Source organism: Macrobrachium rosenbergii, chromosome 53 (assembly GCF_040412425.1).
Source record: "Macrobrachium rosenbergii isolate ZJJX-2024 chromosome 53, ASM4041242v1, whole genome shotgun sequence".
Lineage (NCBI taxonomy): Eukaryota > Metazoa > Arthropoda > Malacostraca > Decapoda > Palaemonidae > Macrobrachium > Macrobrachium rosenbergii.
Genome location: NC_089793.1, coordinates 50005180 through 50028623, shown reverse-complemented (window position 1 = coordinate 50028623; position 23444 = coordinate 50005180). Strand labels below are relative to the sequence as shown.

Here is a 23444-nt window from a genome sequence, read left to right as displayed (position 1 = left end):
TATCATATATATAATTCAAATCATCCACTAACTTGGTTTGTTTTCTTCTGGATGTAATCGTCCTCGGCATCTTGACTGACTAAGGGTTCAAAAACTTTTTATAAAAGGACTAGGTGGATGGCAAATAAAATAAGAAGGGTAGAAGGTATAATTACAATAAGCCATTACGTATTTAAGCTATATTTGGTGGTTCGTAAATGAAACAAGACAGATGGATGGTATAATTACATTAACAAGGTATTCAGTATTTAAATAATTATACAGGTAGCGTATTGTCCTAGTAGCAAAGGGTCCTAGTAACGACCTGTCCGGTAACGAAATGTCCAGGTACGAACGGTCCAGTAGTGAACTGTCCGGACACTGCTACAAATATTGCAAATATTTTGATTGTTAAGATCTCCCATAGTTTTGTTGTTTATACAGTAAACCCCCGTATTCGCGTTCTCATGATTCGTGGACTCACGCATTCGCGGGTTTCTCTGTGGAACATATCTAGCCATCATTCGCGGAAAATTCGCCCATTCGCAGTATTTTTCACAGAAATATTCACTAGTTACTATACTGTATTTTCATATAATTTTCATGAATAAATGCACTTTTTGTGATAAAACTATTAAAATACTCAGGTATATGCATTTTTACAGGGTGTTTTGTGTTTAAACCATCAAAATGGGCAGTTCTAAGTGTTTTTAGAGGGGTTTTAAGTATTCGTGGACTTTAGCTATTTGCTTGGGGGGCCGCTGTGGGACGCATCCCCCGCAAATACGGGGAGTTCACTGTATTGCAGTTTGTTAATGTAAATAGTAAGTGCATGTTGAATTTTCTGTTTGTTATTCTAAAATTTTTTCACATATGAGCATTTTGTTAAAAAAAAATTTGTTATAATTTTAGGGCCTTTGATGCGTGTTCTAGGGCACTTTTAAACATTTTTAAAAATGGTAGCATTCTACTGTTGACTCCTTTCATGCGATGTTATCAGTAATGTCATGCTTTTTATTGTTTACAGTACTCCAGGAAGTTTCACACTCATAATTAGATGTCAAAGATGGCAGCATCAAGTAAGTATTACAATGATATCATCTTAAAATGATTCAGTGCTTTTTTGTTACAGTATTCAGTTCAGTTATCTTGATTACCATTTCTTCCATGGTACTGTAAGATATTATATGTGTTCTGCAGCTTTGGCATTTATAATTTGCAGAGATTCTTAGAGAATGTTTTTATAATCACCCTGATTAGTTTTTAAGTCAGTTGATGTTCTTGTAGAGGATACCACATACATTGTGCTTTACTGGTAGGCAATACTAAAGGACCTTGGCAGTCTTCTATTTTTCATCCTTTCCTCTTCCATGTAACTATCAAACTTTTTGTGGTAATTGACTAACATATATGCATTGATCTTAGCATTTGCTAAATAAGTGAATGGTTTAAGTTTGTTGCTACATAAAATTTTAAGTAAAACTGTACAGTATACTGCATTTCAAAATACAGTTTGCCATTATAGTTGCTATTGAAGCGTAGATAAATTTAAAGAAGCTGGGGGATGAAGGATGCTGCAAAGAAGTGTCAGTATTGCCTACAAGGTGCTTTTTAGGCACTATAAATTGTAGGTGACCTTCATACTTAGAAATTAATTTCATAACTTTGTGCATGAAAGACCAACTTAACCTTCAGTTTAAATGGGTAATTTTATATAAATGATTTACCAAGCAATTACACAGCTACTAGCTTTCTACATGGCAGTCTAATGAAATTCAAATTTTTACGGTGGTGCTGCCATCCCTAAGTGTAGGTGACAGGGTCCCGCCCACTTTTTGGACTGATAGATACAACTCAGCATAGAGCTTCAATTCGTTTTCTGCCGGCTCCCAATTAACATTGGTAGTAGTGTGCAGTCGCTGCTTCATCTTTTTTAGATTTTTTGTCCTGTATTTTTGGTGAAGTATTCTCTCATTTTTTGTGGTGGTTTATCCTGTCTTAGTAATATCATTAGTTAACTTTATTTCAAAGATAGACAAATATGTCAGACTCCAGCTCTTCAAGCATTCGTTATTGCATTGAGGGGTGTAAAATTAGACTTGTTAAAGTGGCTTATGATTCGCACACTAAGTGTGTCAAGTGTAGGGGACAGGAATGTAGTAGAGAGCTTACATGTCCAGAGTGTCAGGATTGGGAAGATAGTAAAGGGAAGACCTTGAAATCCCATCTGGACAACTTAGACCAAGATAGGAAAAGGAAGGTGCCCCTTAGAGCCGAAAGTAGAGCTAGTCAAGAGATTCTTTCTGTACTTGATGTGGTAGAAGATAGCTTTATTTCTTCTCCTTTGATTCATGTTGTCTCCCATCCTTAGCCCTCCTACACATTTACCCCACACTCCTTTACCAGGTTCCCATGCTTCTGATCCAAATGTTGTTGCCAGTCTCGAAGCAAAATTCTTAACCAATACTGTTATGGAATTAACTTCCTCTTTCAGGGATTTTGTGTTGAAAATGGCACCAAGTGTCAGTGTTGTGTCTAGTGACAGTGTTGTGAGTGTTGAGGTGGTGGCTGTCCATCCCCTGGTGCTCTTAGATGAAGGTCACTGTCTCGCTCCCCCACACCAGGGAGAAGACATACTGGAGATCCAAGGGAGGCCAGTGGAGTTTGCCCATGGGCAGTCGCCCCCTCCGTCGAGCCTGTTGAATGGTCCCAGGCTATGACAGAGTGCCACTGGAAAGGCATCTCATTCAGTGCTTCTCATCTGTCATTGGATTCGGAAGACTTTGTTGTACATGAGGCATCAGCGGCATCGATCATCCGTCTCCCAGCCTTTGAAAAGAATTTAGTGTGGCAGACAGCTCTCCTCCTTCTGTCAAGAGATATAAGGAGGCTAGTGGTAGTCAGCCTTCTTGCAGTTTCGCCGTTCCTCCTGCTACCGCTTCTTCTGCTGATCATCAACCTTCTTGGGATAGTCCAGGACCTCTTTCGAGCCACGAGCACCCATTTTTGTCTGTAAGCTCGCATCGTGGAGCACCCCTCTATTTCAGCTCACCTGGTGCCCACTTTTTCACCCAACCGCTCTACACTAACTGTGGAGAGTTCAGCGCCAACTGTGGAGCATTCAGCACCAACAGTGGAGTGTTCAGCGCCAACTGTGGAGTGTTTCGCACCAACAATTTGGGTGCTCGGCATCGACAGTGAGGCGCTCGGCGCCAAGTTTTGGGTGCTCAGCACCAACTTCAGGCCATTTGGCATCAACTGTGGAACGTTTAGCACCAACTGTGCAGCGTTCGGTGCCAACTGTGGAGTGTTTGGAGCCAGCATTTGGGCTCTAGGCATCAAAAGTGGGGTGCTCAGCACCTCTTCCTTCTTCATCAGCTCAGGAAAATTCTGCTTTAGCCCCAATTCAGTGTCAGCTTGAGGAACTTATGGGCTTTTTAAAAAGAAACTGTCGTTTCCAAGAGGACGAGGATGAACTGGAACAAGATACCGCTCCTTTGTCTGCTTATTCATCATTGCTAAGATTCTTTCTGGCAAATTTTCCAGATTTCTTCGAGCCTGCTGCTCCTGTTACCCCAGCCTCAACATTTCTTATGAGGAAACAGACTGCTAACGTCATTTGCCTCCCCAAACTAGTGCTTTCCTCTTCCTCAAAGAAAGTTTTTTGAGAAGTGGACGAGTGGCTGGCCATGAAGAGGGACCATGGTAAAGCCTTTCTGCCAAACTTCTCAAGAAAAAGTATTGATTTTACGCCACTGGGGAACTTCCCTCCTTTGGAGTCTCTGATGCCTCCTGGGTGGTTTTCTCCAATTTGGTTGACACCACTCATCATTCTGGACCATCTTGCCAAGAATCTGTTCAAGGTATTGGAAATTTTTTGCTTCCTTGATTGGACGGTGGGGGCTTTAGCTAGAAAAATTGAGGATTGTCCGGTCTTGGCTGAAGATTTCTCTTCTGACTGGTTCGAAGTATTGTCTGGCACAGGGATGGTTCTTCCGAGCTCGCCTCCCTGTTTTTTATGGAAATCTTGAAGAAGCAAGCAATGCTAAAAACAGTAGACCCAGTTCATAACGAAGGCCTTAGAATATGTTCAGGAGCCTTTAGATCATCAACAACCTCATCTCTACAAGTTGTAGAGTTTGTAACAATGAGAGTGCCTTGAGAATTCAGACATATGGCTCTCCAACCAAATAATTATTTGAATTAAGAGATGTATTTATAAACATTCACTCTCCACCTTTCCCTCTTAGAGCTAGAAGACTGAGTCATTGAATATAAATGTGAAATTACCTTCAATAGTAAATTTACCTCCTCCTTGGGCTGTGAATAAAGTAAGAATTTGCACACACTTAAAATATTTATCAAAAAGTTACTCATATACCCAGAACACCATGGACAACATACAGTAGGACATACAATCCAAAAAGGTCCTCATTACGTACACAGATGGATCCAAATCAGAGTACGGAGTGGGATATGCTGCAGTATCCCAAGACAAAATTTATCAGTTCTCTCTACCAGAAAATGCCTCGATATTTACTGCTGAGTTATGCACAATATCATCAACCATAAAAATAATTAAAGAAACCTCATGTAATAATTTTGTAATTTTTAACGACTCTAGAAGCGCCATTGAAGCCATTCAGAGTTACAAACCGAAAAATAACATTGTACAACAAATAAAGTTATAACTGTAAGCTATATAATAATGAGAAAAATATAGAAATATGTTGGATCCCTGACCATATAGGGATTAAGGGAAATGAAGAGGCTGATAAAGAAGCTGAAGAAGTAGCCCATTTCACATGATCCAATGTAAATATCCCAGTTAATGGGTATATACCACATATAAAAGCAGGCATTATAAATAAATGGAATGAAGAACCTGAAAATAATGAGTTGAAGGAAATAAAACCTGGAGTTATAAAATGAAATTCATCATACCAAAGAGAAAGACATGCACAAGTAATTTTAACACATCTGTGAATAGGCCATACTCATCTGACACATGAATAGGCCATACTCATCTGACACCTGGACACTTAATGAGGAGCCCACATGAACCAGCTCCCAAATGCTCAGAATGCAAAGTGATAATAACAGTTAAACATTTGTTATGCAAATGCCCAAAATACAACCAATACTGGTCATCAATTTTTGAAAATAGATCGATTGGTGACGTTTTATGAGAATCTGAACATTTTCAATTGACTCAGTTTTGATATTCATGAGGAAATATAAATTAATTGATAAAGTATAAAAAGTAATTTATGAAAATACAAAATCCCCCTGGCAACTAATATAAAAAAATCCTAATTTAAAAAATTGTAAGTTATTCAGAATTTTATTGTTACCTGGTTTTATAAAATTTCATTATTCGTTCATCATTTAGTCCCAGTGCTTAGCATATGGCTTAGATCTGGTACTCTCCATTTCATTTTAATCCTTCGGGCCAGCCCCATGTGAGAGCTAATAATCAGCTCAGTGGTCTGGTTAAACTATTTTAATAATAATAATAATAATAAATTGAAGAAGCGAGAGCTGCGGTGTGCCCCTGCCACTAAAGGAGTCACTGCAACACAGAAGTCAGCTCGCTTGTTCTCTCCATTAGGCAGATCCCATCGGGTAGTTTACATATCCTAGGGACGCCCCCATAGCTCATTAACAATGACTCCAAATAAAAAATTGCATAGAATAAAAAGTGTTCAGCGGGCCCGATTCTACCCAAAAAGTAACTTACTTGACCAGTTTGCTTGATTTTCCTGAACGACAATTTTTTCAGCGGAGCGTAACTTTTTCTAAGTACCAAGTTGACGTGAACGGTGTCACGGAGCAACGCTCTCCCGTAGTTAGTCAGATGGCCGATGTGTGGCGCTTCTCTCAACCCGTAGTTCCTAAGGCTGCCACCGCACGGCGCCACGGCCGTACCGCGGGAAATTTAATTCCGTCCAATCGTATCTCAGGCTGACCCAGGTCATGCCCTAGGGCTTACGGATTAAATACTTTGAACCAATCATGATGCGTTCTAACGATATGATTCATAGGCCTTGGCCAACACCAGAACCACGCTTTCTTTCTTTCTCGAACCGCCGCGATGGAAAGTCACGATTTTATTTTGTTCCCAGAAGCGATACCTAGAATGTGTTCCGTGTCCATTTTGGGTCTTTTTGGATTTATGACCTGCGGAGCCGATACTGTTATCTACTTAACCTACGTGGTCAGACAGCAGCGACTTTGAATAAGGTAAGCACACAGATTACCCCCCATTTTACATTTGTTTTGCTGCTCGGTTAGGTAGGGTTTTGGAACTTACCCTAGTGTGCAGTTGTTTTTTGTAACCTGTGGCTACAGTGAATACAGATATTACCGCTTGCCAGAGCATACGTGCCTGCCAAGAATCATTAAAAATGCGGATAAGGCTCGCAGCGCCGTTCCGCCACGCCGAACTGAGACCAGATATGTTAAAAAAATCACCGTTACAAAATTTATGCCCATTCTAATGTAGGTAGGGAGGTAGGGAATAGCCCAACCGAGGTTTTCTTATGTAGGCTAGCGTTTTCCGTCCGCCCTGATGTAGGTTGGTAGGGTCAGCCTCACACATGCAGTGTAGTGGGTCAGCCTCATGAACGTAGATTAGCAGGTCAGCATCACGTATGTACTTTGGCGGGTCAGCCTCATGGTAGTAGCCTAGCAGGACAACCCTCTGTATGCAGACTAGCGGGTCGGAAAATAGTGAACACTGTACGTTTCGGCAAGTAGGAAACCCGACTTTCGCTTCTGTAGTTTAGCGGGTCAGCCTTATGTTCGTAGCCTAGCGGGACAACCCTCTGTATGCAGACTAGTGGGTCGGAAAATAGTGAACATTGTACGTTTCGGCAAGTAGGAAACCCGACTTTTGCTACTGTAGTTTAGCGGGTCATCATTATGTTTGTTGATTAGCGGGACAAAAGTTTGTATGCAGACTAGCGGGTCATCCTTAGGTTTGTTGATTAGCGGGACAAAAGTTTGTATGCAGACTAGCGGGTCAGAAACTAGCGAATTCTTTACGTTGCGGCCGCCAAAAAACCCACCTTTTGCTTCTCCCCACCCAAAACCCCGGTTCCCAACACTGTCCCCATTACCGTTTTTATTAACTTCTTTTGCTATTCCACTGGGAAACAACACCAAAAACACGCTTTTCATTACCGACATGAAGCAAAACGGGAGCTACTTAAAAATAGCGTGTTTTCGGTAGCGATTTTTGGCGCCAAAAGTATGGTCCCGCGGACATTCAGCGGCTCCATCCCATCTCTTGCCCCAAGACACTGTTAAGGAGATCCTCTCCGACCTTCAGAAGAAATCAACAACTGATCTTCTGGTCAATTTTCCAAGCGACCTAAGAAAGCTCCCACAGCAACAACCAAGTCCTTCCCTCCTCTACAGTAGCCCTTTCAAGAAGGAAAGTATGGACCTTAATCTAGACCTCGGATCAATCTATGTCCCGTCTAGATTGACCAAAATGTCTTTATGTAAACCAGCTGCTAAGAAATTAGAACACAGTCCTTCGCGCCCTGGTCAGAGCCAGGCTACACCTCTTTTGGGAGGAATGGAGCCACAGAGGGGCAGAACCCTGGGTAGTCCAAGTATTGAGGAAAGGATTTTCCAGCCCTTTCCATGAAAAAACCTCCCTTATCCAAGTGCCGATCAACTTGGACTGCCTACTTGGCTCACTCTGAGAAGCTTGGTGCTTTTTCTCTAGAAGTGGAGTCCCTTCTTTGCAAAGGGGCAATAGAGGAGGTTCTAGATCTCAACTGGGAGGGATTTGAATACCATCTCTTCATGGTCCCCAAGTCATCGGGGGGGCTAGAGGCCAGTTCTGGATGCAATCTGCTTGTATCATTTCGTGCTGAAAACCAAATTTCATATGGAAACCAGTCAATAGGTCATGTCCTCTCTCCATTGGGACAACTGGATGGTTACCCTGGGCATGCAGGATGCCTTTCTCCATGTCCTGATACATCCAGATTCAAGAAAATTCCTGCACTTTGTATGTCAGGGAAAATTCTCCAGTTTCGAGCCTTGTGCTTCAGCCTGTCCACAGCTCCACAAGTGTTCACTTGAATCCTAGCTGCTCTTGGGAAAGGGCTTCACCTTCCCGATGTCAACATTTGTCTCTATCTCAACAATTGGCTGCTTTGCTCTCCTTGGACTTGCTCAGTGCTTCAATGGATAAGTTTGCTGGGGACCTGGGCCTCAGTAGAACCGTTCATAAAGAGGGCCAGGCTTCACATGAGGCTTCTTCCGTTTTATCTAAAGCGTGTTGGAGTGGGAAAACCCAACCGGACTCCTTCCTTTTCCCCCATCTCCTCAGAGATCAAGACAGACCTTTGATGGTGGTTGTCCATAGAAAGACTTCGAGAGAGGAATCGCTTTTACCGTTGCACCCAGAATTTTATTCCAATGCTTCAGGAGGTTTGGGGAGCCCTTCTAGAGAGTCGGAAGATCTCAAAGATGTGGCTTGTAGATCAGAAAGTTCTGCATCTATGTGAAGGAACTAAGGGCCCTTTGACTGAGTCTCCAGGTTTTCTTTCCTTTAGTTTCTGGCAAAGCAGTAGCAGTTTAAGTGGACAACACCACGGCGCTGTCTTATGTCCATGAACAAGGGGGCACCCACTCCTCTCTCTATGAGTCGGCAAAAGACCTTCTCTGGGCAGATCAGTACCAGGTGAAGATTATTACTCGCTTCTTGCGGGGAAAACTGAACGTCCTTGCAGACAAACTGAATTGCTGCAATCAGGTTTTGCCGATGGAGTGGACTCAGGATTTCCTCGTATGTGAAGATTTCTGGAAACTTTGAGACAAACTAGCTGTGGATCTCTTCACAACATCGAGAAATCGTTTGCCTCCCTGTTGCTCCCCAGTCCTGGACCCTCTCACATGGGTGACGGATGCCATGCTGTTGGATTGGATGGGCCTGGATGTCCACGCCTTCCCACCTTTCACATTGATCAAGGAGATCATCAGCAAGTTCTCCTCTCACCAGAACATCTCAGTGACCCTGATCGCTCTGTTTTGGCCCAGGGAGGAATTGTTTCTGGATCTGCTGTGTCTGTTAATGGACTTCCCAAGACTTCTGCCACAAAGACAGTTGCTGTTCAAACAGCCCCACTTCCTCAGGTCCCGTCAGGGGTTGTCCTCTCTAGCACTGACAGGCTTCAGACTGTCAGAGCGAAAAGGCTTTTCGAAGCAGGCTACAGAAGCTTTTGCTAGCTGCAAAAGATCTTCTGCTAGCATGCTCTACCAATCCAAGCGGTCAGTTTACAGAGGATGGCACCAACAAAATAACATCTCGTCTTCTGAAACCTCTATAAGCCAGTTAGCTGACTTTTAACCTTTCCTGAGACCAACTGTGGAGCATTCGGTGCCAACATTTGGGCGCTCAACGCCAAACTCTGGGCGCTCGCGCCAACTCCTGGGACTTGTGGCTGGCATGGCTGGGAAAGGAAGCACAGGGGGCTCTCTGTCCTTCTACTGTCTCATCGCCTTGTTGTAAGGTTGTTGAGTTTAAGGGAAGTCTGGGGGTACAGTGTACCTGGAGTACCCACCACGTTTTAATGGTTGCGGTGGTGGTTCTTAATTTTGGTTGTAGGTGACAGTGTTGTGTTTATTTTGGTCTATCCCCAGGGTAAGGACGCTATTTTTTTGTCTTTGTCAGCCATCAGGGAACTTCCATGGCTGCATACGTACCCACTGAAGTAGGGGTGACTTGACCAGTACACCCCCTCAATGTGAGACCACCTTGACGTGGTGAGGGGGCTCTTGAACCCCATGAATTTGTTCCCTGGTTTGAGTCCAAGAGTCTCATATATTATTTTATGTTTATTTGGACTAATTTTGTGGAATTCTCCACTTTTTGTAAAATTTATTGGACCTGATAAATAGGGAAAGATATCATAGCTGGGATTGGGTTTATATCCAACGCTAAATAGTGAGAACTGTGGTAGGACCATCAACTGACCCCAATGTTCAGACCTGAGAGTTACCAGATTGATAGCTCAAAGGCGGAACTATTCTTTAGGGCTGGACCATGGATTCCAGAGGGGTCTGGGTATGGGGATAGGACTTGCAGCATTCTATCTGGTTTGCCCATGATATGATTAGGATGGGGACAATTGTATTCTTGAAATACTCTCAGTCCTAGCAAGTGGGTTTGGCTTACACTTGGGCCACTCTAATCATGTTGTGCCATCCCCTGTGGGGTAGGGTAGGGGCCAGACATTTGGGAGTCGGTTCTCACTTGTGCCATTGGTGAAAGAATAAACTCCATGAAAGGCTGATGATATCTTTTTAAGGTTTTCAGGTTTGTTTATTATTTTTTTTTTATACTTAAATCTTTATGAATAGTAGTTGTAAGGATTCAAGTATCCCTGGTCCCTTGGATGACACTGACTTGGCACAGTTAATGACCTCTGAAACCACTCGGACATCCTTTGTCTAGAAAAATCCCCCAAAAATCTTAATGTAATTACACTGGAACCATATGCTCCAGTACCGAGCAAATAAAAAAAAAGCAAATACCGTCTTGGCCCAAACCTGACTCACTTTGACTCCCTCTTTGGGAGTGGCAGTTAAAAACTGACCAAAAAATATCAGCACTCAAGTTGGAAAATTATTTATTGAACAGACACTCTATGACTTGAATGTCGTTCAGACAAATAAAAGCACAACAAAAAGTCAGTCCGAAAATTATTTATCAATAAAAAATATAGATAACATAAATATAAAAATAAAAAAACATGATACTATGAATTGTATTCAGGGTACCATTGTACTTCTTGAGAATAATAACTAGCCAGTTGAAAAGAAAATACTATTAGACTTAATTAAAAAGAGATACCCAAAAAAAATTGTAGTGGATATGGACACATGAAAAAATATTGTCGAAATGAACCTGTGTACGTGTATTTTGGATATGAAGAACATGCCACATAATGGAAGTGCAGCAAACCAAAGTGTATAAACTGTGGGCAAGACCATCATGCTAAATTAGAATTGAAAGTGAGAGGAATTCAAGATCCATCTAAGAAACGTACATATTCTTCGATAAAAAGAACCAATAATGAAACAAAAATGCATACAAATAGAAATAATAGAGCTCAGAAAAGTAAATCTCAAGAAGAAATTAATGCTTTAGAAGTAAAACCAAAATGGTAAAGAATGAAGAAACAGGTACAAATGGGATGGATAATATTTTATCCAATTCATATGAAATATTAATGCAAATAGGAACACAGGAGGATGCTACTACAGGAGTAACAGAAGTGTTGTGATGGAGTGGAAATTAAAGATAAAAAAAGGCCTTTGGAGAGAAAACTACCCAAAACGAAAAAACCAACTATTATAAGAGGAACATCAGAAGAAGGAAATTCAGGTACTGCCATATATGTACATAACAAAGTATGTCATGACAAAGTACCTGTAAACTTTACTAATATACAAATATCGAGTATTAGAATATGAATAAAAAATGATAATTATGTAATTTATAATTTATACAACCAACATAATAAAAAAAGGATATGAAGAAAGAACAAAAACAAAAACAAGCTAAGAATACACCTTTATCTCCTAAAATAATAGTAAAACCAATGAAGGCAGATATCCAAAACTCTGAAGAAGTGAAAGAGAACCACACCACAGATAGCAGTGATTGTGTCAAGGGAGAAGAGATTACTCCATCCCCAGTAATTGGTAAAAAAACAAATGAAAAAAGAATGTAATGATTGTTTCATTGAATTATGCAGTAATAACAAAAGCATAACAAAAGATGGTTTAACAAACATTGTAAGAAATTTTATGAAGTATAGAAAAAAAGAAACCATGGATCTGGGTACCCATGAAAAAGGTTGCATGTGCATTGAGCACTTAGTATATTATAAAGGAAAACAAATGAATGTCGTGAGTAAATTATTAGAAAAAATCCAAGTTGATAATACAAAAAAAGAAAGTAAAACTTGACTGCTATAACATAATATTTTCAATAGCTATATTGTACAATGGCACGTAAATGGTCTACAGACCAGATTACATCTAGGAGAAATACAACGATTACTAAAAGAACATGAACCAATGATACGTTTACATGTCAACAAAACAATATCAGCAATAGGTAAAAATATCTTAGCAGTTACATCACGAGAGGAAGAAGAAATTTAGGTACTGCTATATATGTACATAACAAAGTATGTTATGACAAAGTACCTGTAAACTTTACTGATCTACAAATATTGAGTATTAGAATACGAATAAAAAATGATAATTATGTAATTTATAATTTATACAACCAACCTAATAAAAATTACGGATCTGACGAACTTAAAGAATTACTTAATAATGCCAAGGAACCCACATTAATAGTAGGTGATTTTAATGCCCACAACCCGATGTGGGACTGTAATTGTAAAGACTCAAAGAGAGCAGGAAGTAAAATAGAAGAATTCATAGATTCATATGACATGTGCTATATAAATGATAATGAAATCAGCACACATTTTTCTAAAGCACATGGAACATTTTCCTCAATCGACTTAACTCTATGTACAACAAACATAGTTGACAGATTGGACTGGAATACAGTTGGCGACTTGCATACAAGTGATCATTTCCCAATATTAATTTCATTCTTACAAAATAATCCACCAAACATGTCCCTCATTATAACATTTATAAAGCAGACTGGGAACAATATGAATTCCACAGTAGGTATATCCCACCATTTGAATATTTAAAAGACCATAATGAAACTAATAAATTTCTTGTTGATTCCATTAAAAATGCTGCTGACAAAGCAATACCAGAATCAAAATCTCATCCAACAAAACACAGAGTCCCATGGTGGTCCGAAAAACTAACAGAATTAATAAAAATGAAACACTAAATTGGAAGATGATTATCTAATTTGAATGGAGAGTTCAGTAAAATAAACAAAACAGTACCAATATTTTTTTTCTGTGGTGCGCTACTATATTGTGATCAGAAATAATGAGTAAAAAGCCACAATAATGTAAATGAGAGACTGTATTTTTCCAAAATACAAAAAGGATAAAACTGGAGCTTTCGAGCGTTTGCATAACGGTCCTCTTCAGTTGGCTGAAGAGGACAGTTGTGCAAACGCTCAAAAGCTCCCCTGTTTTATCCTTTTTGTATTTTGGAAAAGTACAGTCTCTCATTTACATCATAGTGGCTTTTTACTCATTACCAATATTAGAAGGAACTGTACAAAAAATGACTATACAGTATTATTATTAGAAATTGATACATTAAAACCTCTATATAACAAAATATCTGCAAAATTTAAAAGCGAAGTCATTCAGGGACAAATCATTTCATGGAGGAAATATATATCAGATCTCTCTAATATTACTCCCATACAAAAAATATGGGAAAAATTCAGGAAAATAAATGGTGCCCATGTTAAATTCACTTAGACATGCCATAATAAAAGATGGGAAAAGAATATTTGATCCAAAAGAAATAAGTAATGTAATAGAAAAGTTAGCAAAATTAAGTAGTGACAAAAATTTTGATGAGTATTTCTGCACAAAGAAAAATATTATAGAATTAAAAGCAATAAATTATGAAACCAGAAGATATATATATTATAATAGAAAATTGAATGTGGAAGATTTAGAATTTGCTCTGTTGAACAGCAAAAGTTCTGCTCCGGGAGGTGACAATTTTTGTTTTGAAATGATCTGCCATTTAGCACCTTTGGCAAAGTCGTACTCATTGAGTTTTATAACCACTTATGGCTTTGAAATTTATTTCCTGGTTAATGGCGTAAAGCTATAATTATTCCTATCCCCAAACCTGGAAAAGATCCCAGTAATGTAAACAATTACAGATCAATTTCTTTAACAAGTTGTTTATGCAAATTACTAGAGAAAATGGTAAATGTTCAACTGACATGGCACATTCGATAAAATAAAATTTTGACTCCCACTCAGTTTAGGTCACAATGTAACAGATCTACACTGGATTCTCTGTCTTAGCTTGGAAGACCACATACAAAGAGAATTTGAACAAAAATAAATTACTATACAGTAGTCATCTTTTTTGACATTGAAAAGGCATATGATACTACATGGAGATATGCAATATTAAAAACATTACATAAAAACAGCATCTGTGGACATTTACCCAGGTTTATCCAAAACTTTCTCACAAATCGCACTTTTCAAGTGAGAATTGATGAAGTATTGTTAAGTACATTTCCACTTAAAAATGGTGTTCCACAAGGAAGCATCCTTAGTGGCACACTGTTTACTTTAGCAATAAATGGTATTAGTAATAATCTACCAATTGGAATTAAAAGTAACTTGTATATTGATGATTTTGCCATATGTTTTACAGCATCACACATAAAACATGCAGAGCGAATCAGAAATAAAACTATAATAAAAATAGATGAATGGGCCTCATCTGTAGGCTTCAAATTTTCTATAGAAAAGACTCAAGCAGTAATGTTTTGTAAAAATAAAGTGGAAAAAATGTGAAGAAATAGAATTGGAAATCAGAAACCATAATATACCAATTAGCCAAACTGCAAAATTTTTAGGATTAAAAATTGATGCACACCTGAATTGGAAAGCCCATATAACTTACATAAAATCAAAATGCAAAAGGGCCCTAAGTCTAATTAAAAAACTATCACACATAAATTGGGGAGCTTATACACATACTCTTACCATACTGTATAAAGCAGCAGCATTATCAATCATTGACTATGGAAGTGAAATATATGGTTCAACGTCAGAAGTAGCACTGAAAATACTAGATCCAATTCACAATGAAGGACTAAGAATTTGCACAGGAGCATTTATAGTAGATCCTCACCAGTCTCATCAGTACAAGTCGAATGTAGAGAACTGCCACTGTTCCTCCATAGAGTTCATAATAATGAAAAGTGCATTAAGGCTCAAGGCAAGTGATTCACCAACAAAAATCTATTTGATCTACTGTAAGGGATATATTTATAAACAATCATCCACCTCCTTTCCCAGTTAGAACTAATAGATTGTTTGAGTCACTAAACATAGATATACAAGTACCTTCAACAGTAAAGTTACCATCCCATTGGACCATGAATAAAGTAAGGACTTGCACACATTGAAATATTGCAATACACTCCTGAACACTGAATTAGCCCTGCTAATACCAGCCCGAACTATATCCTCAACTCATTACCCCACTGGTGGGTATCAACTGTCAGCGTTACCAACGCTTACAGGAAAATCCTAACAAATGAGTTACTCAGCCGCACTGCTGGCAACGCTAGTTGCAAGTCCCGGCTGTGTATGGCCGCAGAACCCCACTGTGCTTTTTGTTCGGCCGCAGGTTGCTAGGACTTGTCCTACATCAGGCGAATTTTTTGGTTATTAGTCCGACTCTCTTTATTTTCGCTTTGGATTGATAACGACTTTGGACTGGTTTTGACGCTTCTTCTTCTGGATTGTTCTTTCTCCCGTTTTGACTTGGCCTGGCTTGGATTTTTGAAATGGATAAAATGGATAAGACACCACCCTTGGACAGCACCTCGGCTTCCACATCTGCTTCTGCCGTGACGACGGAGATTGCTACCGCTGGAGAAACTGCAGCCCATCGTTCGTGCACCGCCTGCAAGAAAAGGATGAGTACCCTTAAAAATGACAGACATTCGTTGTGCATAAATTGCAGGAAGGTACAATACGCCACATTGCGATGTGACGAGTGTAGGTCATGGTCGACAAATACAGATGGAGGATTATTCCAAGCATAGAAATCATTACTTCTAAGAGCAAACGTGAAGGATTCAGCGGTAGAAACTCTGTGGTTTTGACAAAGAGGCTTTAGAGTCAGAATTATTTAGGAAATTAGAAGACAAATTGTCAGCCAGCATGTCTAGTTTGTTTTCGTGCCTATGTCAAAACTAACAGAGACAAAGGATCAGGAAAAAGTTAATAGGACACAGAACCTAATCGCTCTTTTTCAGCTCCCTGCCTGTTCCAGACCGCCTTAACGTGGTGCTGGGGTCATGAGAACCGCAAACCTCAAAGGTAGGATTCATCGCCCTCGGCGCGGAGCAGGTAGTGTCAGCAGCAGATTTCCTTTCACCCTGGTAACAAGTCCTAAGGTAAAATCTAATTTAGGATTGACGCAGACAGTTAGAGATAGGACGGTAGTAAAGAATCAGGAAGATAAGCAAGGCAGTCGAGTCAGGTGTCATTGGGTTATGCTCCTTTGTTGGATCTGGGAATAGCCGTTCTTTTTCCGCAGTAGGCTCTCTGGCAACAAAAAGGTTGCGAATTCGGTAGAGGATGATTCAATTTTAACGTTCCTAGCTCTTCTAGTGGATAGGTTGGAAAGTATCCCTTTCTCTTCTTCCAAGTTTCTTCCCCTCGACAAACCTTCGTCCCTTTCAGAGTCCAATTCAATTGATCAATTGCTGAACATTGGTAGAGTATAATGCTGATCTGTTGGGACTCTCTAAAGGCGTGATCTTGGTTAGAAATTGTTTTAATATTGGGTTTTCCAACATTTTTGAGATGTCTTTGAAAAATCTTCCTGAATTTCTACAAATGATGCTTACAGGATTATCAGGGGAACAGAATCATCTATTTTCTTTCCCTTAAAATTCATGGCTTCTTCTGTATCCACGACATCTCTTCTCCTATGGTTTCAAAATCTTCTTCTTTGGTTTTTCTCAACCTTCCGTTTCGCAGTCATTCTTCTTCGGGGAGACTTCGGAGCCTTTCTCTCGCTTCATCCGAGCTCTCTACCGTTAACGGACTTGCTGCCTTCGGACAATCTTCCACAAATCATATGTTTCTCGTCTTCCGGAGCATATGCATACATCTAGTAGTGCGCGACTCGTACCTGTGTTCACCGTTTCGGGCCCCGGTAGTCTCAACAATCACTCCAGTAGCGCTAGGCTTCTCGGGTAACCTATCATCCACAACGCTCGGGTTCGGCACCTCGCATTTCCCATGCGAAACTCCTGGTGAGCTCCGGTCCGTTCAGGCAAGCCTCATGTATGACATCGGGTAGGGTTCCGTGGTTTCCGAAAGGTGAAGCTTCTTCCTTCTCTCTCTTCCTCCTACTGTACCTTCCCTTTCTCTACCTTTCCAACAGGTGTCTCTGTTCCTCCGGTTAGGACGGTTTTTGTAGGTTCGGGTTCGATTGCAGGTCAACATGAGTTTTTCCCACCTTGTTCTTCTTCCGCAAATAGCGGAGTGTCTGCTGCGGCGATTCCTCATCAGCATGCTTCTGTTATTCAGCCTAGTTCAGTTGGCGAAGTATTAAGTGCTTCCCGCTTTCTGAGGGGGCGTGGTTCGCCCAGGTGCGTCTGGCTCGCCGCAGCCCACCGCTGTTGAGAGTGGTTTGCGAACCCTTCGCCGCCCGCAACACGCGGTTGATTCCCCAGGTAAAGCGCCTTGCGCACCAGGTATTTCCTGCGGTTCGGTTAACTGATCCAGCGCTTTCTAGGGGTCAGCCTGTCTCTGTTCCTGTCTCGACTCGGTCGGATCTTTCTGATAAGGATTTCTCTTGCGAGGAAGAGGATCCGCTACCGGAAGCCTGTTCTCCTTCAGCGAACGAGAGCGTAATACAAGCGACGGTGAATTGGTCCGCTCTTTACCGAATGTGTCCGGCCCGAAGAACCTTTCGTCCAATCAGGCAATGTTTATCACTGTTCACGACGAAACCAGTGGTGGCTCATGCAAATCTGGATGGCGCATTGAGGAGGCGGACGGTAGGTTAGCGGTATTAATTGGGTCGGGTAGGCAGGATTCGCCATTTCCTTCTCGTAGCGGTTTTTACAAGGTTGCGGGTAACCTTCTGCGGTGTTAGGTACTCTAATGAATCAGTGGAAGCTTCTATCTAGGGTCCCTTCTTTCGAATCGTTGGTTTCCGCCACGCGAGAGAAGGGTATTTTGGAAGACACTTTCGTTCTCAGTCGGAGGCTCTATCCCATTCGATGGATGTTATCTGCTATTTAATGGGTTCCTTTAAACAGGACGGTTATTCTCCCTCGACTCGGTTTTGTTCGGGACAACTCATCACTTCGTGTCAGTGGGACTGTCAATATCAGGCAAATATATCGGCTGGTTGTAATGACCTTCTTTCGGTAAGAAAAGGAGGGATTTCTTTCTGAACCATCTACCTCCGCATTATCCAGATATTCATTAAAAGGGCTCTGTTGAGAGCACCTGGCACTCAGCAACAGGGTCTTTTCAGGGAGGAAGATGTAGCTTGATGGTAAATTCCCGTTTCTCTTCAGGCTGCCGAGTCACAGCAAGCCATGATTCGAGTGGCAGCACAGTCCTCTAGGATCTCCGAGAGGTTCCAGGATGATGATCTTCCAGCCAAGCTTAATCTCGCTTCCAAATCACCAACCAGGAACTCCTAAGAAAGTCCGTTTCTCATCCAAGACTTCAGCTTCTGTTTCAGACCGAAACCTCTGTCCTTAAGAAGGGTTTTCGGAAGTAGGAGACACTTCCTGCCTGCACCTCGGGAGGTTGCCTAGTCTAGCCTGGGAATCTGGTGAGTATGCATGGAGAGTTGGGTAGTGGAGGTGTTAAGAAGTGCACAGAGTCCCTCGCCCCTGCCTCCCCATCCAGCTCACCGGTCTTATCTTCCCAGTTATCTCCTTCCTCCATCAGGGAATAGTTAGCAGCAGAAGTCCAGCTCTCTGGGAAAAGTGCATTAGAACCCGCCCCTTCTTCCCAGGTTTTACAGTCGATTTTTGTGGCTCCGAAGTCGGGAGGATCTTGAGACTCCATCATAGATCTCTCGAGTCTCAATCCGTTCATCTCCCGAAGTTTCATATGGAAACTTCAGCCGGTGCTGCGGTCGGTCCGGAGAGATACTGGATGATTTCAGTGGACCAAGGACGCTTATCTCCAAACAACTATCCGACCCGGAAGTCCCTTCTTTCGATTCTCGGGTCCAACTGGAACATTTCAGTTCAGAGTCCTCTCTGCTTTGGTCTGACCACAGCACCTCGCCTTTACGAGGCATGTCTCCTATTTCAGAGATAATGCATCGTCAGTTTCAGGATGAGGCGATACTCGACGCATTGGTTAGTTCAGGCTCGCCAGTAGAGGAAGTTTTGCAGGCGAGGGACTTCTTTGCTGAATTTGTGTCGTGTTGGGAATACGCATCAACTTAGACAAGAGCCTTGATTCCAGCTCAGACAAAAACGCATTTCTAGATAACGTATTCAGACGCTGGCCGTTTGAGGGCTTTCCGATTTGAGGAACTTAGCCTTGCAATGCTGACAACTAGGAAACATTCAGATCGAACAGAGCTTAAATCTGTAAGCTCATATGGAAGAGCTTCTGTCAGCAGGATGGCTCTCTCTCTCCTAATTCCCAGGTTCGCTCCGATGCGTTTCTTCAGGCATGTCTCAGGAATCGCTGGGACTTTCGGAAGAGAACGCTCATAGTCTGGACGATTCCTTGCCTGAAGGATCTTTTCGTGTGTCAAAGAATATCATCTGACCATCGGCAGAAGATTGACTCTATTCAGATTTCATCTGTACACAGATGCACCGATCAGGTTGCCAGAGCAACTCCTGAGGAATGTCAGGCCAGAGGCCTTGGACGCATCTGGATCGGAGGGAGTCCATCAACCACAGAGAATCATTTAGCAGTAGAAGAGGCTCTAAGTTGCTTCGCAGGACGCTACAACAGGACGGTAGCGCTTTTTTGCTGCCAACGTAACCGCTGTGTCATACCTCAAGAAGGAGGGGGACAAACACAAACTTTGGAATCAAGTCGCTTCAGAGAATTCTCCGCTGGTGCGAGTGCCACAGGATCACTCTCGCTCTCACCGCATCGGGAAACCTAACGTTTGGCGGACGCCCCAAGCCGGGTCGCAAGAGGTTCTAGGGGGGGAATGGACGTTAGTGCAGGAGGAAGTTCAACTTCTATTGAAGAAATGGCCAGCAATCATAGACCTGTTCGCTATGAGACTAAACTTTCGCTCTCCCAGTATACTTCTCCCCAGTGAAGATCCTGCTGTCGTTCGGGACGGACGCCCATGTTGCATTCTGAACGACATGCAGACGATGCATTCCTCCGTCGAATGATTCAACAAGTGTTAATGAAACTCAGGATCTCCTGCAACACCGAGATGACGTTGATTTGTCTTTTGGCCTCAAAGACCTTGGTTCCTGACCTTCGGATTTACTAATAGATGTTCCGGGTTTTTCCTGCCAGAGAGGAAAGATCTTCCCAGACAGCCGCACTTCCATCACTTCCACCGAACTCCGCAAGCAGCTGGCTGGCGTGAGAATATCCAGCGAGCAGCACGCCATGCCGGACTCTAAGGCAGTGGTCGCCAACCGTCTTTCTGTCTGGAGAAGATCATCCAGAAAACTATCAGCCGGGCGGCAGCTATCGCAGCTGGTGCCGAAATCCGTCATCGTATTTCTCTACCAACGGTAGCGTAAGATAGCGGACTTTCTTCTTTTTCTGAGGAAAGAAAAGAAATTTTCGCACTCTACGATCGCCAAGCTACATCAATGCTTAGTAGTACGCCCGCTTCCATCTCTCCCAGAATTGGCGACCAGTAGAATACTTCACGATCTCTTAAGGTCTTTAAGATAGATCGTCAGTTCTTCTCGGCACCATCGTGGATTTAGAGCGTGGTGGTTTGACTTCCTTAGGTCACAGAACATGACATTAGAAACACTGTCATTAAGACAGTTAACGGTTAGCTGGTATTATTTCTAGTTGCTCTGGCCACAGCGCCAGAAGAGTAGGAGAGACTGAATGTCTCAAGAACTGTATCTTTCTCAGAAAGATATTTTTCTGTCATATTTGCCGGACTCAGAAGCAATCGGAACTGGAATCGAATCCTTTACCCAGAGCGTTTAGAGTAACGCCCTTAGAAGATTTCGTGGAGGTGACGCTCAGAAATGCTATTATGTCCGCGTCAGGCGCTGAAGGCTTATTTATCACGCACAGAAAAGATATTGTCAAATTTAGAACGTTATTCGTTTCCTCCAGACGTCCTTCACTTTCGATCTCAAGAATGCTATTAGTTTTTTCCTAAGAGAGGTAATACAAACAAGCGCCGCTAATTCTTCGCCTCTTTCGAACCATCGAATCCCTCTGAACGCCTACATTTCATAGTATTAGGAGGGTAGCGACATCGCCGGGCGTTTCAAGAATTTCTCGGTGTCGCAATCTTAGAAGCAGCTACTTGGAAATCAGTATCAGTTTTCACTTCCTTCTACCTTAAGGACATTCAATTCTCGTCGGATAAGGGTTACTCGCTGGTCCTTTTGTGGCGGCCAATTCAATTCTTTAGTAAAGGGTAGATGAAAGGTGGGGGTGGGGAGAGTAAAGTGCGTCGACAGCATAAGATAGGGAGAATTTGCCGCGAATCGAATTTTTTTTACGAAACTGAGATAGGTATAGCCAGGTGGTTTTCAGCCAGATTTATTCAACCTCCCGCACAGCACGACAGCAACTGACGGCAATGACTGAAGTCTGACTGCACATTCAACTTATCCTCCGTACATGAGAGGCTACAATAGCCACATGGGAGACTCGTCGTTCCCCTCCATACATGAGAGGCTACCAATAGCCACATGGGAGGTTCGCCAGGCTCCGCTACATGCGAGGCTTTGATTAGCCACATGGGAGTTAGTTCCCTTCTTCCGTGGGAGGTTTTCCTTGAATACCACATGGGAAGTAGCTCGACCCAGACAGTACCATGACTCGAGACTCCCGACGTTAAGGTACTCTCTCCTTCCAGGCATCCCCACCTGTTGCATAGACTACCAGGTGAGGTCATGTTGCTTTTATGCAGAATAGACGATAATGAGTTACCCGTTTTACTTGTTGGTAGGCTCGTTCGATTTAATTAAACCCCACCTCCACTGAGTTTTGTTAATCGGGCTAATTCAGGTGTTCAGGGAGTGTTGTAATATGAAGTTTTCATAATGTGTCTAATATTAAATACTTCTACTCGAACACCGAATGATTCCCACCTCCTCCTCACTTCAATATGATTAATGAATAACGCAATTGGGGTTCTCGGCCATACACAGCCGACTTGCAGCAGCGCTTGCCAACGGTAACGCTTAGGTAACTCATTTTGAGTCGATTTTCCTGTAAGCGTTGGTAACGTTGATAGTTAATTTACCCACTTAGTGGTAATGAGTTGGGGATATAGTTCGCTGGTAGGTAACCAGGGCTAATTCAGGTGTTCAGGTAGCATACAATATTAGTTTTATTAGTGAAAACTTCATATTTATCAAAAGCTCCTCATATACCCGGAACACCATAGACAAACCATAGATCACTTAAGACAAAAACTTTCACATTACACGATTTATACAGATGGGTCTAAATCACAACATGGAGTAGGATATGCAGCTATATGCCAGAACAAGTCGTATCAGTTATCTTTGCCTAATAATGCCTCAGTCTTCACAGCAGAGTTGTGTGCAATCGCGGTAGCCATCAAAATTGTAAAGCAAATATCATTCAATAATTTTGAGATTTTTAGCGAGACTCAAGATTTAATTCATAGAAGCCGCCCAAGCTCACTACTCAAAAAATAATATTGTACAGGAAATTAAATACGAACTTTACAAATTGTATAATAATGGAAAAAATATTGAAATATGTTGATCCCTTCCCATGTAGGGATTAAAGGAATTGAAGAAGCTGATAAAGCAGCCAAAGAAGAAGTCCACATGTCAAGAGCAAATGTAAAAATCCCAGTTAGTGATTACATAAGAGATATAAAACAATCATTATAAATAAGTGGCAAAATATATGGAACGAGGAACCTATAAATAATAAATTGAAACAGATAAAATCCAGTGTTGGAAAATGGAGCTCATCATGTCAGAGAGAGAGAGACACACACAAGTAATCCTGACGCGTCTGCGAATAGGCCATACTCATTTGACACCTGGACACTTGATGAACAGTCCACATGGCCCTCCTCCTGAATCCCCAGAATGCAAAGTGTTGATAACAGTCAAACATGTGTTGTGTGACTGTCCATAATATAATCAACAGCGAGTATCAACCTTTGGAAATAAATCAATAGGGGAAATTTTGTTGGATTGGTATACATTTTCAGTCATCCCAATTTTAACATTCATGAGGAAGTGTATCTTAAGAGACAATTTAGTACCAGGTAAATAATGAAAATACAAAAGACCGTAAGGCTTTTAATGAATAAAAAAAAAATGATGTAATTCGTTCTGAGTTTTAATTTTTTTGAAATTTTATTTTATTTTTAATCTTATTTTTTTTATGTATGGAAACGAAAAATGTATTTTCTGGGATTGACCTGTCGTTTTATGAAATGTCCTGATATAGCACACATTTCTAGGTATAAATATTAAGATATACCAGAGAAAAAAGCTATACAGCTAATAGGATGCCAGAGTTACTACCTCTGGATCGATCATCCTTATA

General features: G+C 41.5%; 1 protein-coding gene across 6 annotated transcripts in view; it reads left to right on the top strand.

Moving 5' to 3' along the window:
- Positions 1-23444, top strand: part of LOC136834444 (omega-amidase NIT2) — a 262580-nt gene that overhangs the window by 33498 nt on the left and 205638 nt on the right. For 5 of the 6 annotated variants that reach the window (XM_067097048.1, XM_067097047.1, XM_067097045.1 and 2 more), the window contains exon 2: positions 1007-1058. In XM_067097048.1, coding sequence (XP_066953149.1) covers positions 1037-1058 — 22 coding nt within the window. In that variant the 5' untranslated portion in view covers positions 1007-1036. Of the gene's footprint in view, positions 1-644; positions 804-1006; positions 1059-23444 lie in introns of all 6 variants that reach the window. The other variant, XM_067097046.1, reaches the window with a different exon arrangement.